Here is a 17,949-nt window from a genome sequence, read left to right on the forward strand (position 1 = left end):
CCCTTCCTTTACTACAAAGCACCTCCCCATCACCTGTAGTAATCCATGGTTGTTTTTTTAAATTTAGCACCTAACTGCTCATGTTCCCTCCGCAGAAACTCTTTCTTCGTTCTACCTATTTATACCTACATGGACCACAATAACTGGATCTTTCTCCTCCCACACCACGCTCTTCTGCAGCCCAGATGAGATATTCTTAACCCTGGCATTAGGTAGACAGCACGGCCCTTTGGACTCTCGTTCCTGGCTACAGAGAACAGTGTCTATTCCCCTAACTAAAATATCTCCGACGACATTTCTCCTTTTCCCCCACTTGAATGACCCACTGTACCACAGTGCTATGGTCAGTTTGCTTATCCTCCCTACAGTTCATAGAACATACAGTGCAGAAGGAGGCCATTCAGCCCATCGGGTCTGCGCCGATCCACTTAAGCACTCACTTCCACCCTATCCCCCTAACCCAATAACCACTCCCAACCTTTTTGGACACAAAGGGCAATTTAGCATGGTTAATCCAGTTAACCTGCCCATCTTTGGACTGTGGGAGGAAACAGAAGCACCTGGAGGAAACCCACGCAGACACTGGGAAAACGTGCAGACTCTGCACAGACAGTGACTCAGCAGGGAATCGAACCTGGGACCCTGGGACTGTGAATCCACAGTGCTAACCACTATGCTACCACTATTCCCACTGTTGTCCACACAGGGAGCAAGAATCTCAAACGTATTGGACAAGGACTGAGGCAATGCAACCTCTTGGATCCCTCTACCAGCCTCACTCGTACTCACACCCTTCTGTCCTTGACCACAAACCAAGTTTAAGCTACTTAGTCTAAGAGGTGTGACTGTCTCCTAAAACACAGCGTCCAGGTAATTCTCCCCCTCCCTGATGTGTGGCAATGTCCTTAGCTTGGACTCCAGTTCATTAACTATGAGCTGAGGTTCCTGGAGAAACCAACACTTGCTACTGATGTGGTCACTATGAACCATAATGAGGTCCACCAGGTCCCATATGCTGCAGCGACAACATATCACCTGGCTCTGTACCACGGTAGCACAGTGGTTAGGCCTATGGCTTCACAGCGCCGAGGATTCGGGTACCATTTCCGGCTTGGGTCACTGTCTTTGCGGAGTCTGCACGTTCTCCCAGTGTCTGCATGGGTTTCCTCCGGGTGCTCCAGTTTCCTCCCACAAGTCTCAAAAGACGTGCTGTTAGGTGAATTGGACATTCTGCAATCTCCCTCAGGCGCCCGAATGTGGCGACTAGGGGCTTTTCACAGTAACGTCATTGCAGTGTTAATGTAAGCTTACTTGTGAAAAAAATAAAGATTTTTTTAAATTTAAATTTTACTTAATTTAATTTTAATTTGTTTTAAATTTTACTACTGAACTTTAGTTTTACCTCTGTAATTTTTCCTAAAACAAGTCAGACGGTTGGGCGAAAAACCCACCTACCAAACACTTGCCCATGATATCACCCGGGCGCGTTCACTCGATCTACCTGCTCTCCAGCCTTCATCTGCTATTACCCCCACTGACATTAACTTTTAACCTGCTGCTGACTGCCTCCAGGCCCTTTTTTCATAATATGATTACAAGAGCAAGTCAGTGGCTTGGAATTCTACAGGGAACAACTCACCATCTAAATCATAAAGCCTGTCCACTGCCTACATGGCACAAGTCAGGAGTGCAATAGAATACTCACCAGTTGCCTGGATCAATGCAGCCCCAACAATATTCAAAATGCTCTACACCATCCAGGACAATGCAACCCACTTGATTTGCACCCAAGCCACCACCTTAAACATTCACTCTCCTCCACTGACTCAGTGGCTGCAGTGTGTGCCCTCTACATGGTGCACTCCAGCAACTCATCAAGCTTCTTATGTCAGCACATTCCAAACCAGTGACTTCTACCACCTAAAAGGCCAAGGACAGCAGATGCACGGGAATATCACCACAGCAAATTCCCCTCCAAGCCACACACCATCCTGACTTGGAACACCATTCCTTCACCGTCACTGCATCAAAATCCTGGAATTCCCAAACAGCATTGCAGTAGTTCAAGGAGTCAGTTCACCACCTTCTGCGATGGAAATTATGGCCGGGCAATAATGTTGGTTTAGCCAAGGACATACAGATCCTGCAAACTAATACAAAAAAATATCCTCCAGCATGCAAGAAGGTTAACTGCTTTTTATTGAGGATTCCTGTAGAATTCTTCCTTTAGCTTCCAGCTAAACAAATCTTCCAGTCGTTTTCCCCCTTTCCAACTTGGACTTACACGGAATACCAGCTTCCCACTTGCCGGCTGCATCATGGAAGACAAATGCAACACACACTATTTCGGACTTTATCTCTCGACTTCCCAAAACATTAGGAGCTACAAAATACCCAAAGTTCTCAAAAGTCTCTTCAAAATCAACCAGTCTTGCCTGCTGGCAATGCCCCAACTGAATCCACAGAGATAAACTCAAAGTAAAGCATTGCACTAAACTCCACCCATCACCATGGTAATGTGGCACATATGGCCTGTTCTCAGGCTGTGAAACCACATGTGAAACACTTCATTTTATGGGACCAATGGAAGACATCACGTTTTTAGCCAAATAAGATCTCTTGCTAAGTAAAAGAAAGAAATGTCACCTTCTGGTGTAATAAACTCCAAACCTTTTTGGATTGTATTTACTTCATAGCTGTTTTCTCCAGGTTCTCAAACAGATGCACAATGTTCTACAGTTAAAATCTGAATTCCTAAAAGTTAGATTTTAAAACATATGGGGCAGAGGGTATGGAGATGGGGTTCTGGTATGAGGTGCTCCGGAGGCTGAACGCCTCCACCTAGTGTGAGAGGTTGAGGCGGAGACAGCTGAAGGTGGTGTATAGAGCGCACCTTACAAGGGCGAGGATGAGCCGGCTCTTTGAGGGGGTACAGGATGTATGTGAACGTTGCGGGGAAAGGCCCTGCAAACCACATTCATATGTTTCAGTCCTGTCCAAAGCTGGAGGATTACTGGAAGACAATGTTTAGGCTAATCTCTAAAGTGGTGCACATGAAACTGGAGCCGGGCCCTCAGGAGGCCATATTCGGGCTTTCGGACCAGCCGGGGTTGGAAACAGGTGCGGAGGCAGATGTTGTAGCCTTCGCCTCATTGATCGCCCGAAGGCGGATCCTGTTAGGGTGGAGATCAACCTCTCCACCCTGTGCCCTGGCGTGGCGGGGGAGACCTGCTGGAATTCTTAACACGTGAAAAGTTCAAATTTGAACTGAGGGGAAGGATGGAGGGGTTCTACAATTCATGGGTGTTATTCATTATGCACTTTCGAGAATTGGATCACATCGAACATCGGCTGTATGTGTTAATGGTGACTATGGGTGATTCCAGATTCCTTTTTGTCATTTGTTTATGTTAACATGCAGGCCAATGTCTGGGGTTTGGTGGGAGGATGGAATCGTTGTTATTGTTATGGAGATTGACATTACATTCGTTACCGATTATTGTTTATTGTTGGGGGTAAATTTGGGAGAAAATGTGAAAAAGGGATGAAAAAAAAAATATTTTACAACATATGGGGCAGGCTTCCCCAATAATAGGGCTAAGCCCACACGCCCGTGAGAAAGTCCCGAGTGATTCTCCGTATTTTTAAAATAAATTTAAGTACCCAATTATTTATTTATTTCCAATTAAGGGGAAATTTAGCGTGGCCAATCCAACTAACCTGCACATCTTTGGGTTGTGGAGGTGAAATCCATGCAGACATGGGGAGAATGTGCAAACTCCACATGGACAGTGACCCAGGGCCAGGATTCAAACCCAGGTCCTCAGCGTCGCAATCCCAGTGCTATCCACTGCGCCACATGCTGCCCTGATTCGCTGTTTTTAAAAGGTGCAAGCAGGGCCGGATTGGCAGCCGGAGCTACATGGAGCACTCCGGGGCCCTGCACTTCCGGCCGCGGGTCCACGCAACATCGCGGACCCACACAGGGGGCCTGCGATGAAGAAGTAGCCCCCCCCCCACAGATCGCGCCTCCGATCGCAGGCCTGGCTGCCGTAGGAGCTCCCCTGGTGACAAATTCCCCCCCCCCACCAGAATGGCCACCGCAGCCGCAACTCCGAGCTCCCAACACGTGGAACCATTAGTGAACCACGCCGGAGGGAACTCGGCCGGTCGTCCGCGGAGAATCGCCACGGGGGCCTCTTTCAACGGCCCCCAACCGGAGCCGCATCGACCACGCACATGACCGGCGGCAATTCTCCAGTTCTCTGCCCCCAGAGAATTCTCCATTCTCTGCCCCCGCGCCGAGCACGATTGCGGCGCGGAGGTTCGGAGAGTCCCGGCCATGAACTATGACATTAGGCACCTATAAAACATCTGACTGCTAAACACACTATTGCAGTTCATATGGTGGCCAAGTGAGCCAAATACTGTCGAACATTTGTGACCTGTATTTCAACAAGTGGTAGGTAATCTGCTGTACTTACCTAACCTACATGTGACTCCAGTCCCACAGCAATGTCTCATGAAAAGCAGTGCCAGTATTGACGTTAATTCTGATTAACATTTTGGGGTGCCAAATGGAAGCAAGTGGGTTAGAAGAAGTGGCCCCCTGGCCTAAGTAATAGAAGTATACAAAACAGTTTGAGCAGCATTGATCTACAAACGCCTTGTGAGCAGTGAATTTAACAGCTTAGATTCAATTACCACCACCCAACATAGCACAGAAAACTACAAGCAACTCATTGCTGCCTTTTTGAAATGAAGCCCAAACTCGGTGGAGGGCGGGTAGGGTAGTGATGCTCACAGGAAGTAAGGTGGCAGGACAGAGCTACACCACCTCAACATAATTTCCAAGCCAACTTGGTGACCGTACATCCCCAGGAGCAGTGTGGAATTACGCTTTCATTCAGAAAACCTTCAGGGTCAGATTTTGTTTTAAAAGATAGTGCAAAAATCCCCATCGAAATGAAGCTACTTTCAGTTTGTTTCCTCAATTCAACAATAACAGCTTTCTGATGACTGTTGTTGCTTGCAACTTCTTCTACCAGGAGATCTATGGTCAAGGTATGTCATGCTCATCTGTCTTACGCCATGCCCACAGATTCACGATAACTTGTCTGGAACCACGCTGTGACGTCCATCATCCAACTGTGCCCAATTCCGGTGCCTTTCACTTTGCCCGCTATAAGAGATCTCTGTAGCTCTTCAGCTCTGAGTAAATGGCTGGAATTCTGACATTTTCTTTCCTGGATGTCACTTCTTTAGAGTTCTTTTTGCTCTTGCAATTGCAAGCGTGCCTTTATTTGTCTTACGGTTGTCATGAGAGTGCCCCTTTAAGAAATGTTTTTGTCTTATCACATGGCTTCAGTGATGTCATTGTGTGGGTGGAGCTGGGCTATGGCTCTGGGAGTTGGTTTTTACTTTGGCTTTGGTTTGGGGCTTATTTGTGGCTCTTGGGTTTTTGCTTTTCACATTTGGCTGCTGTACTCAGAAAGAGAAGTATCTTAGCCTGTCTCTCTATCTTTAGTTTAAAAGCTGCTTCCAGGTTACTTGATAATTCAAAAGAAATAATTGCTTTCTGGAAGGAATTCAAACTTGCTGTTGTGGAAAGGAAACGAGCATTCATACCAGGTCTTGAGTGCTGTGTGCTGGGCCATACCTTTGAAAAGGCGGTACTGGTTTATGGGATCTTGTTATTAAATTGGAACAGTTAAAAGGGGTGAATTTATTAAGGGTGATACATATATTACTGTAGTTGTGTGGGGTATTTATGTTTGTAGTTGATAAAAATTCTTAGTGCGTGTTTATAAAAATGTTAACTAAATTTGTAGAATAAAGCTTGTTTTTGATTAAAAGTGCTGAAGGCCTCTGTTGAATTGCTCATCGTAACCAAAATCAATAAACAGTTGTAAGTCAGGTGAACTCCATGATATACTTTGGAGTTTTCTAAACCCTGGCCCATAACACGGTCTCTATATGCAATTATAAGCATCCACACTTTCAAGTTCTTCTATTTTCTTCATCAGATTTTTATTTATTCTTCAGTTTCTGATTAAATGACACCCAAAATAAGTATGCCCAGAGTCTCAATGGGGCAATGAACAATAAGCATTAACCCATCATTTTTTATTTATTTATTTATTTTTTGTTTTTAAACTGTCTCCTTTCCAGCTCGAGGTACTTGCATCTACACACGAGGCCCCAGGTAAAGTACAAGTGCCCTGCTGCTAAACATATGGCAAAAATCTCAGAACCAGGTTGACAACTGTAATTGGAGGGGGAAATGATAAGGTATTCCAGCTAGTTTGGAAATGGTTGTAGAAGTTAGAAGAGCAATACCTCAGATCTATAACTCATAACGACAAGCTATACCACAACAGTTCATATTGTTAAAGTTGTTTAATTGGTACACCAAAGAAAAGCTATCTCCAACTTACCTAATGATACCAAGTCAGTGAATTATAAGACCAGAAGACATAGGAGCAGAATTAGGCCACTCGGCCCATCGAGTCTGCTCCGCCATTCAATCATGGCTGATATTTTTCTCATGCCCAGAACCCCTGATCCCCTTATTAATCAAGAACCGATCTATCTCTATCTTAAAGATACTCAGTGATTTGGCCTCCACAGCCTTCTGCAGCAAAGAGTTCCACAGATTTACCACCCTCTGGCTGAAGAAATTCCTCCTCATCTCTGTTTTAAAGGATCGTCCCTTCAGTCTGAGGATGTGGCCTCTGGTTCTAGTTTTTCCTGCAAGTGGAAACATCCTTTCCACGTCCATTCTATCTACGCCTTGCAGTATCCTGTAAATTTCAATAAAATTCTCCTCATCCTTCTAAACTCGCAATGAGTACAGAGCCAGGGTCCTCAACCGTTCCTCATACGACCGACAAGCACTTCATTCCAGGGATCATTCTTGTGAACCTCCTCTGGACCCTGTCCAAGGCCAGCACATCCTTCCTTAGATACGGGGCCCAAAACTGCTCACAATACTCCAAGAGGTCTGACCAGAGCCTGATACAGCCTCAGAAATATATCCCTACTCTTGTATTCTAGTCTTCACAACATGACATTTGCCTGCCTAACTGCTGACTGAACCTCCACATTAACCTTAAGAGAATCTTGAACAAGGACTACCAAGTCCCTTTGTGCTTCTGATTTCCTGAACATTTCCCCATTTAGAAAAACGTCTTTGCCTCCATTCCACCTTCCAAAGTCATAACCTCACACGTTTCCACATTGTATTCCATCTGCCATTTCTTTGCGCACTTTCCTAGCTTGTCCAAGTCCTTCTGCAGCCCTCCTGCTTCCTCAATATTATATGTCCCTCTACAGATCTTTGTATCATCTCCAAACTTAGCAATAGTGCCTTCAGTTCCTTCTTTCAGATCGTTAATGTATGGTGAAATGTTGTAGTCCCAGCACAGACCCCTGAGGCACACCACTAGTCACCGGCTGTCATCCTGAAAAAGACCCCTTTTATCCCCACTCTCTGCCTTCTACCAGTCAGACAATCCTCTATCCATGCCAGGGTCTTACCCGTTACTATTTAATTAAGTGCATAAATGATTTTATTAAAATACCTACATACAATTGCCTACATTGCTGCAATAGGAAACAAACAAAATATTATTTTCTTCCACACAGGTTGATATGATCTACAAAATGAAACCTATTCACTGGCAGCATTGAGTTGTTGCATTAACCACAAGTGCAAAAAAAAACCCCAGCTATTCCACCTGCTTGGCAAGAAGCCAGTTACTATAAAGGAACTGAGAAACTATGTTAGTTGTCCAGATAATCAATGCCCTTTACCACAAATGAAAGCTCTACTTGCGTCACTATCATCACACAAAGTCTGTGTGTGTAGTGCAAGACAAAGCATCACAGAGCTTCCAACTCAAAATCGGTTGTTCTATCTTATACGGACGTTAATGTGTCCAAATTTATGCCCATCTGTCATTTTAAGGGATCCCCACTTCAACACCAAGTATTTTTAGAAGCTGTAACCTAATCAACTTTCGTGGAAAAATTAATCAACCCCCGACTTCCAATTAAATGTTGGCAAATTATGCTGTGAAAACAAAGTTCTTGGAGAAAGAGTATGTGAAACTAACAAGTTTAATAATAATAATCTTTATTATTGTCACAAGTAGGCTTACATTAACACTACAATGAAGTTACTGTGAAAAGCCCCTAGTCGCCACATTCCGGCGTCTGTTCGGATACACGGAGGGAGAATTCACAATGTCCAATTCACCCAACAAGCACGTCTTCCGGGACTTCATTCAAGCTCATTAATAGTTATAAACTAAAATGTATTTAAAGATCACTTTGTTAATATTTGTAAAAAGTTAATAGGTCACAAAACACATCAGAGATTACAGTTTCGACTTGCATCATAAAATTACACTATGAAGACCACTCGTCATCAAGTCTTAGAGATCAACGGGTTGTTTCATTTTTACACTGGGAAGCAACATAATTACAAGGCCTCATTTTGATATCAACAGTAAAGCAACTGTACTCAATGACCGAGAAGAAACCTGCCCACAAAAGCTCTAGCAATCTCAGTGGCATGGGCTGACATAATTTAAATTTGGTGCAAATTAAAAGAATCTAAGAACAGAAGAACTAGGAGGAATAGGCAATTCAGCCCCTTGAGCCTCTTCCGCCATTCAATGTGATCATGGCTGATCTAATCTCGGCCTAATCTCCATCTTCCTGCCCACCCTCCATAACCTTTCATCCCGCTACTAATTAAAAATCTGCCTATCATCTCCTTAAATTTGATTAATGTTTCGGCGTCCACTGCGCTCTGGGGTAGAGAATTCCTCAGATTCACTACCATTGGAGTGAAGTAATTCCTAATTTCTGGTTTAAATCTGCTACCCCTTAGCCTAAATCTATGGCCTCCAGGAAGAGTAATGTCGTCAAGCGAAGTAAGTACCAATCACATTGAAGCATTTTCCCAGACAGCAAACCAAGAATAACAACAAAAAAATTCACTGAATTCCTGCCTCTAATTTTTACTAGTCAAAGTAAATGATTGGGGGAAACACACGTGGTGAGAGTGGAAGCTAAAATTTCACTAAGCTTCTTTAAAAATGTGAGGGTATGCAGCAATTATGAACCTAATTCACTGTTTTAAAACCTCAGTCACGCTTTCAACAAGGGTTTTTGCATTGAGACTAGGAACAGAACAAAGGCAGCACCGAGAACCATAGAATTTCTACGGTGCAGAAGGAGGCCACTCGGCCCGTTGAGTCTGCAGGGACCCTCTGAAAGAGGACCCTACTTTGGCCCACTCCCCCACCCTATTGCCCGTAACCCCACCTAACCTATACATTCATGGTATACACTAAGGTGCAATTAAGTATAGCCAATTCACATAACCTGCACATCTTTGGACTGTGGGAGGAAACAGGAGCACCCGGAGGCCCTTAACTCTCAAGTGGTATAACATCTACAGCACATTGAAATTGTAAAATACTTTATGTAGAAACAAATCATATGCCGTCGTTACCCCCCATTCTAAATACAATTTCACAGTGAATGTTTTGAAAATGTGCAATTATTTATTAAATGTACTGAAATCTTTCCATTTTCAATGGAATGAGAAGACAAATTCAAAATTGGCTCTGTACACAGTGAAGGGGAGCAGGCCAAAATTAAATAATAATTCAGCTTGCTTATTTCCAAGGATTATAGAACATTTATGTCAAGTCACCCCCACCCAAAGATACAAAATTTAACAAAGTCCATAAATTTCAGTGCCGGTGAGATGCCGCATGTTCCAGTGATTGGCTGATTGAATCAAATATCATGTTCCTTTGGTTGCTGGTAATAGACAGAGTACAAACCATATTAAACTAGTCCACTTTGGAAGATATCTAAAGTCTGTCAGATGTGACTCCACGATTGGGCAGCACATGCTGAAGAATCCGGAGTGCACTAATAGCTACACTAACAACCAATTAAGATAATCAGCCACACTTGTAACATGGCTCATTTGCAAAAAGCAACATACTTCCATGCATAGGGACCCTTTTGCTCCAAGTAAAAAGAATATGCTCAATCCTTGTAGCTTTTTGAATTACCCAGGAGACTGGCGCGTTTACAGTACCCAGTTGCTTTCTCCATTGCAATGCCTTAAACAATCAGAGTCAACTTGTCAATCAATCAGCACCCTTTTCTCCTGTAGTATAAATTGTGATCCTTTGAAAGTAGGCATTCTAGTCCCCCCGCCCCACTCCCGAGTGCAAGACAAAATAGCTTCAGCAACATGTCTCTTTTTTCAGCAATAAACAGAAAACATTGTACCAAAACTCCCCTCCAAGCAGACACATTAAGAAAATTAGGTCGCAGTCATGCATCTTAAAGTATTTCTGTACAAGCATGAAGGGAGTAGTGATGTACATTGTCCTTTCATCTTTTCAACCAGGTTTACAATCTCATCCAAACTAATGGCATTTAAGTATCTATTCTCCTCCAGCTACAAGGATTATGATTAAAAAAACTTTGATCTTTTCATCTTAGGTCATAGTGGGCGAGGGCCCATGGCACAACAATGTACTAATTTTGAGCCACAGCACCCGGGTCCCAGATTCGATTCCCGGCTTGGGTCACCGTCTGTGTCGAGTCTGCACGTTCTCCCAGTGTCTATGTGGGTTTTCTCTGGTAGCTACGGTTTCCTCCCACAATCCCAAAAGATGTACTGTGAGGTGAATTGGACATTCTGAATTTTCCTCTGAAGTTACTGTGAAAAGCCTCTAGTCGCCACATTCCAGCGCATGTTCGGGTACACTGAGGGCGAATTCAGAATGTCCAAATTACCTAACAGTATGTCTTTCGAGACTTGCTGAAGGAAACCCACGCACACACGGGGAGAACGTGCAGACTCCGCACAGTGACCCAAGTGGGAATCAAACCTGGACCAGGGCGCTGTGAAGCAACAGTGCTAACCACTGTGCTACCGTGACGCCGATTATTGCTGAAAATAAAAGCTCATGGTGTAGGGGTAAAATTTTGGCATGGGTAGAAGATTGGTTAGCTAACAGAAATTAGAGAGTAACAGGTCATTTTCGGTTGGGCAGGATATGACAAGTGCTGTGCCACAGAGATGAGTGTTTCGGCCTCAACCTTTTGCAATTTATATAAACAATTTGGGTGAAGGGACCAACAGTATGGTTGCTAAATTTGGGAAGACACAAAGATAGGCAGGGAAGTAAGTTGTGAAGAGGACAAAAATAAATCACAAATGGACATTGATAGGTTAGGCGAGTGGGAATAAAGCACATTATCTCAGTGGTGAGAGATTGCAGAGCTCGGAGGTGCAGAGTGATCGTGTGTCTTCGTACTTGAATGCTAACTATTTGCACGTGCAGCAAGTAGTTAGCAAAGCTAATAGAATGCTATTGTTTACTGCTAGGGAATTGAACACAAGAGGAGGTACATTCTGCTTTAGTTATACAGATCATTGATGAGACCCTATCTGCAGTACAGTACTGGTCTTACTTAAGGAAAGATGTAAAAGCACTACAAGCAGTTCAGAGTCTATGATTCTAAGGTTTAGTAGATTAATACCTGGAATGGGCAGATTGCCTTATGAGTAAAGGCTGAACAGGCTAGGCTTGTATCCACTAGTTTAGAAGAGTAACAGGCGACTAGATTGAAACCTTTAAGATCCTGAGGGGTCTTGACAGGGTGCATATGGGGAGGATGTTTCCTCTTGCGAGAGAATCTATAAGGGGTCGCCCAGTTAAGACAGAGACGAGGGGAAAAAAAGCTCGAGGGTTGAGACACCTTGGAATTTGCTCCCTCAAAAGGTGGCTTAGGTAGAGTTATTGAATAATTTTACGGTGGAAGTAGATAAATTCTTGATAAGCAAGGGGGGTGGAAAGGCAAGGGGAGCGGAAAGGTTATCGGGGTAGGGAGGAATGAGAAGTTGAAGTTAAAATTTGATCAGCCATGATCTTATTGAATGACATCAGGCTCAAGGGGCTTACCCTTGCTTCTAATTCATAAGTTTGTATATTAAAATAGAATTTTAGTGTTTGACATCAGAGGGGAGGCATTTGGTCCATCATACCTGTCCAAGTGAAAGTGCTATCCATTTAGTTTGATTTGGGGGTTTTTTTCTCTGTGTAATTTAAATAATCTGTATTCAAATATTTACCACTTATCTTTTAAAGGCTTTTAAATTCTGCCCTCTAAATTTAACAATTATTCTAAATATCTACCCTCAGATTACCTGCTCAACTCAAATTGTTCGTTCAGTTCACTTGATCAAAAGCCTTCCTATTATTTTTTTTATAATTATTGTCACAAGTAGGCTTACATTAACACTGCAATGAAGTTACTGCGAAAAGCCCCCAGTTGCCACATTCTGGCGTCTGTTCGGGTACACAGAGGGAGAATTCTGAATGTCCAAATTACAATTATATCTGATTTTTTACTATCCATCTAAATAATAATAATCGCTTATTGTCACAAGTAGGCTTCAATTAAGTTACTGTGAAAAACCCCTAGTCGCCACATTCCGCCGCCTGTTCGTGGAGGTCAGTACGGGAATTGAACACACGCTGCTGGTCTTGTTCTGCATTACAAGCCAGCTATTTAGCCCACTGTGTTAAACCAGCCCCAGTGAAGAGCACTAAATGAAGAGAGTCATAGTTTCTCATCATAACAGAATCCTTTAACTCTGATATCAATGTCTGCAACCTTTCAATTATCTTTTTTTTAAATATAAACTTGAGTACCCAATATGTTTTTTCCAATTAAGGGACAATTTAGCGTGGCCAATCCACCTAACCTGCACATCTTTTGGGTTGTGGGGGTGAAACCCACGAAGACACGGGGAGAATGTGCAAACTCCACATGGACAGTGACCCAGGGCTGGGATTCGAACCCAGTTCCTCAGCGCCGTACCCCAGTGTTAACCACATGCCACCCACCTTTCCATGATCTTGATGTTCTTAGGGTATGTTGTCCAAAATTGAACACAATTTAGCAGTTGTCTAATTTATGATTTATATAGGTTTAACACTATTTCTTTGTTGGTTATACGCAAAAATGAATAGTGACCCTTCTTTCAGCTTTCTCAACAATGCCTCCAACCTCTTTAAAAAAAAAAAGAATTAATACTTCAGTTTGAAAGTTCTTATCAAGGGTCATCAACAACCTGAATTATTAACTCGGTTTTTGTCCACAGATGCTGAATGACCTGCTGAGTATTTCCAGCATTTATTGTTTTTATCCTTACCCCTCAAGTACATCACCGTTTATTTCCCTTCAGTCTATAAAGTATCCATTAACCAATACTTTGTCCTTAAGCCAATTTCCTATCCATGCTTTCATATTCTCTTTAATCATAGAATTTACAGTGCAGAAGGAGGCCATTCGGCCCATCGAGTCTTGGAAAGAGCATTCTACTTAAGCCCACAACTCCACCCTATCCCCGTAACCCCATCTAACCTTTTTGAACATGAAGGGCAATTTATCATGGCCAATCCACCTAACCTGCACATCTTTGGACTGTGGGAGGAAACCGGAGCACCCGGAGGAAACCCACGCACCACACGGGGAGGATGTGCAGACTCCGCAGACAGTAATGCGAACAGTTTCAATTTTTACAAATCTGTTCCAGGGCACCTCAAACACTTTTTGAAAATCCATAACCTGCATGGCATTTCATTTATCAAATCCTCTGCCATTTCCTCAAAGCGCTCAATTAAATTTGCCAGATATACTGCATAAAAATTGGTGCTGACCACTCTTAATTAACCTATGCCTTTCTAAGTGATTATTAATTTTATGCTTTACGAAGACTTTAAAAGTTTACCATTTGCTGACGTTAGATTGAAAGATCTTTGGTTATATGGTTTGTCCTTCATGAACAACTGTGCAACACTGTCAACCCTTTAAATCGAAGGATGGCTGTGGTCAAACCAGTGCTACTTAATTTATTACTTCTCTCAACAGTTTAGAATACTTTCCAGAGTTCCACCAAATTTCAATATTTTTATTACCCTCAAAAATAATTTGTAAAAACCAAATTGAAGTACTCATTCACTATTCTTATGAATACTGACTTGCTTCATAAGACTTGCTTTTTCATCTCTCATCAGCTATACTATTCTTTTACTTGTTACATGTTCCCAAAGTCTTATATACTCGCCTATATATTATTTTCTAGTCATTTTTATACCTTTGTGCAAAACATTTTTTGCTTCTGCCCTTTTGACTTCACTTTGTATTATCAGATAGTCCTTTTGCCAAGTCTCAAATTAATTTCTCTATTCCAGTTTTGTTTTTTTTGCTGCACCTTTACTTTTCGTGTGAATATGTCTAGTTTGACCCATATGCACCTCCTGTTTGAAAGCTTCCAACTGCTAAGTTCTACCTTATCTACCGCTATCGACGCTAATTTAGATTCATTTTTTTCAGTTAGTAATCTTGTTTTTTTTTTTTTTTTTACTGTTCCTTCTCCATCTCAATTTTATTATATCTAATAATGTTATGGTCACTATGTTGTTCTAGGTAAGTATCTTCCAGCACCTCCACTTCCTTATTAATAAGGACTACTTTTAGAATCTTAAAAGATAAATATTTCAGGATATTCAGTGACATTGCAACAATGAATTAGTGTTAACAATTAATTAGTATTATAAGAGCATTATTTGCTTTCAAGACCTTGACATTTACCTGATCTTAAGAAAGGAATAATCTTAAGAACTTAATCATTCACAATCTTACCTTGTATGTAGTATTCGGATAAGACTGATGGCTAGTTTGGAGGACAATCTTCCCATAGTGCAGCAACGACTTAGGCAAGACAACAACTCTGATGAAATAAGTGGTAAGAAATACACCAGCTGCACTAAAGAATGCTGTGTTCCAGTCGGAAGAAGGACCATAGTGCCATCTTGTGGATCTAAGTAAAAATTGCAATGATATCAGTAAGATAACAAATGCCAGTATTAAAACCACTATCCAGTTTCAGACAAAAATGAACAAAGTATCACAAGATCTCAATAGTCTTTAAAGTCACAACCAGTGTGAGTTGCCACCTATAGATATGAGAGAGAGAAAAACTGGGCCATTTATTTAACAGAAGAATATTATGGGCTTCCTCAGTGCTACCCATTACCAAGCAAATAATTCATTTCAAAAGACAGTACATTACCCAAGCGGACCTCAGGCCACGGTTCTACCTATTTCCCTCACCTCACTGAAGGAACCACATTTTGGGGGGGGGGGGTTTGCTGCTGCTACTTTAACATTATAACATGCTTGTGTTGAACAACTACCTACAAAAGCAGATTAAACACTGAGGTACGGTCAATCAACCATAAGTAACTGCCCCATTGGGCAGACGCAGCATGGATTCATGAAAGGCAGGTCATGTGCAACTAATTTTGTTTTAAATATTTTTATTAAAGTTTGCATTTTTACACTGTACAAGAAATGGAGGAAATGGTGACAATTTACATGCTGCTCCTTTTCGGCCCCCCCCCTCCCTTTTGGTGCTATCTCCGGATCCTATCCTAGGTCCTTTCTTTCACTGTAGATGGGTTTGTTTGGCGTTTGTCTTATGTGCTATGTGATGGGCCCTCTCGTCCCCATGTCGGTCTCTCCCTGGGCCCCCCCTTTGGAGTTTCCTCGAGTCTCTCCCCCATTTCTTTCCCCCCCACCGTTCCTGTCTGCATTCTGTGGCCAAGGTGGCTCACGTGCGTTCCCCTCACCCCATTTTATCAGTTGTTGGCTTTTCACAGGTCATGGAGCAGGTTGAATGGTCCCCATGCTTTGTGGAAGCTATTTTCCGACCCTCGAATGGTGTACTTGCTCTTCGCCAGATGGTGAAATTCCAACAAATCTGCCAGTCAGTCTGCAACCGTGGGTGGTGCTGCTGATCGCCAGCCGAGCAGGATTCTCCGGCAGACGATCAGGGAAGCAAATGCAAACGCGCCGGCCCTCTTCCCCGTACGAAGTTCTGGCTGGTCCGATACTCCAAAGACTGCCACTCTCGGGCACGGTTCCACCTTCACCCCCACAACCTTGGACAAGGAGGCTGCTGTCCAGAACCCGAGAAGTCTGGGACAGACCCAGTACATGTGGGTGTGGTTGGTCGGGCCCCTCTGGCACCGTTCACATTTGTCCTTCACCTCCAGGAAGGACCTGCTCATTTGGTTTCTTGGCGGTGTGCTCTGTGCACCACCTTAAGATGCACGAGGCTTAGGTTTGGGCAGGAGATGGTGGAGTTGGCCCTGTTCAGTGCTTCGCTCCAGAGTCCCCACCCTACTTCCGTCCCTAACTTTTCCTCCCATTTCTCCCTTATTCCGTCCAGTGAGGAGCGCATCCTTTCCTAGAGTTACCCGTTTATGTCCCCGCAGTTCCCCTTTTCCAGACTGTCCACACCCAGTAACTCCTCCAACATTGTACCTCTTGGGGCCCACGGGTACCTCATCATCTCCTTGTGGAGAAAGTATTTGGTTTGCAAATGTCAGAGTTCCTAACCGTTCGGTAGTTCCAGTCTCTCCACCAGCTCTTCGCGGGTTGCAAGTCTTTCCATGTGTAGAAGTCCATAACTTCATGTAAAGGGATATAGATAGTTTGAGTGGGCAAAGGTCTGGCAGATGGAGTACAATATTGGTAAATATGAGGTCATCCATTTTGGTAGGAATAACAAAATTGACTATTTAAATGGTTTAAAAAAGTGCAGCATGCTGCTGTGCAAAGGGACCTGGGTATCCTTATGCATGAATCGCAAAAAAGTTGGTTTGCAGGTGCAGCTGGTAATTAAGAAGGCAAATAAAATGTTGTCCTTCATTGCTAGAGGGATGAAGTTTAAAAACAGGGAAGTTAATGCTGCAGCTGTACAGGGTGCTTGTGAGGCCACACCTGGAGTGCTGTGTACAGTTTTGGTCTCCTTACTTGAAAGGGTATACTGGCGGATGAAACTAGAACTAGGGAGCATAGCCTAAAACTAAGGGGGAGCAGATTTAGGACTGAGTTGAGGATGAACTTCTTCACCCAAAGAGTTGTGAATCTGTGGAATTCCTTGCCCAGTGAAGCAGTTGAGGCTACCTTGTTGAATGTTTTCAGCAAAGATCGATAGAGTTTTGAACAGTAAAGGGACGAAGGGTTATGATGAGCAAGCGGGTAAATGGAGCCGAGTCCACGAAAAGATCAGCCACGATCATACTGAATGGAGGAGCAGGCTCAAGGGGCCAAATGACCGACTCCTGCCCCTATTGACGGAGTCAAAAGCCTTGGTTAGATCGACGACGACCATGTAGGGTGTGGTTGTTGTTGCTAATGGCATTTCTCTGGAAGTTGCCGAGCATTGCAAATCATGTTCCCTGTCCCACCACTTGGTCAGTAGCCAGTCTAGCTTTTCAGAAGGATTTGGGAGATTTCGCGCTAATTCCCACAGTCTGCTTGCCTCCTTTCTTGAAGACGGTGGCGATGATGGCATCCCTCTGTCCCAGATTTTCAGTAACAGCTGATGGAGATTACGGGTGATCTCTTCTCCATGTTTGAAAGTTTCCACTGGAATCACGTCCACTTCGGCAGCTTTTCCATTCTTCATGGAAGCTTTAATTTCATCCATCGTTTGGTGCGAGTCCAAGATCATCTTTGACGGGGAGTCGGGGAATTTCCTCAAACACGTCCTGCCGCATCGCTGGTTGTATCACTGTTGAGGAGTGCTTTGAAGTGTTCACTCCATCAAAAGGCAATATTTTCTCTGTCTCTTCAGAGGATTCCGTCCCTACTCCGCACTGGTTTGAGGCCGAGGATGTTGGTCCATATATTGCCTTGGTGGCACTGCTAGTCAGCGAGGAGTTGCCGCTCCTAAGCTTTCTCTGTCCACCATTGGCTTTTGACTTCCCAGTTCTTCATTGTACCCGTTTGACTAATTGATGATTCCTCCTCTTTGCCTTCCTG

At 43.4% G+C, this 17,949-nt stretch overlaps 1 protein-coding gene across 1 annotated transcript in view; it reads right to left on the reverse strand.

The window, feature by feature from the left end:
• The window catches only part of tex10 (testis expressed 10), a 180,702-nt gene that overhangs the window by 119,358 nt on the left and 43,395 nt on the right, over positions 1–17,949 (reverse strand). Inside the window, exon 9 of the mRNA XM_072508933.1 lies at positions 14,758–14,935. Within this exon, the coding sequence (XP_072365034.1) occupies positions 14,758–14,935 (178 nt within the window). The remainder of the gene's footprint in view (positions 1–14,757; positions 14,936–17,949) is intronic.

The sequence above is a fragment of the Scyliorhinus torazame genome, chromosome 6 (genome assembly GCF_047496885.1).
Source record: "Scyliorhinus torazame isolate Kashiwa2021f chromosome 6, sScyTor2.1, whole genome shotgun sequence".
In the NCBI taxonomy this organism is placed as follows: domain Eukaryota; kingdom Metazoa; phylum Chordata; class Chondrichthyes; order Carcharhiniformes; family Scyliorhinidae; genus Scyliorhinus; species Scyliorhinus torazame.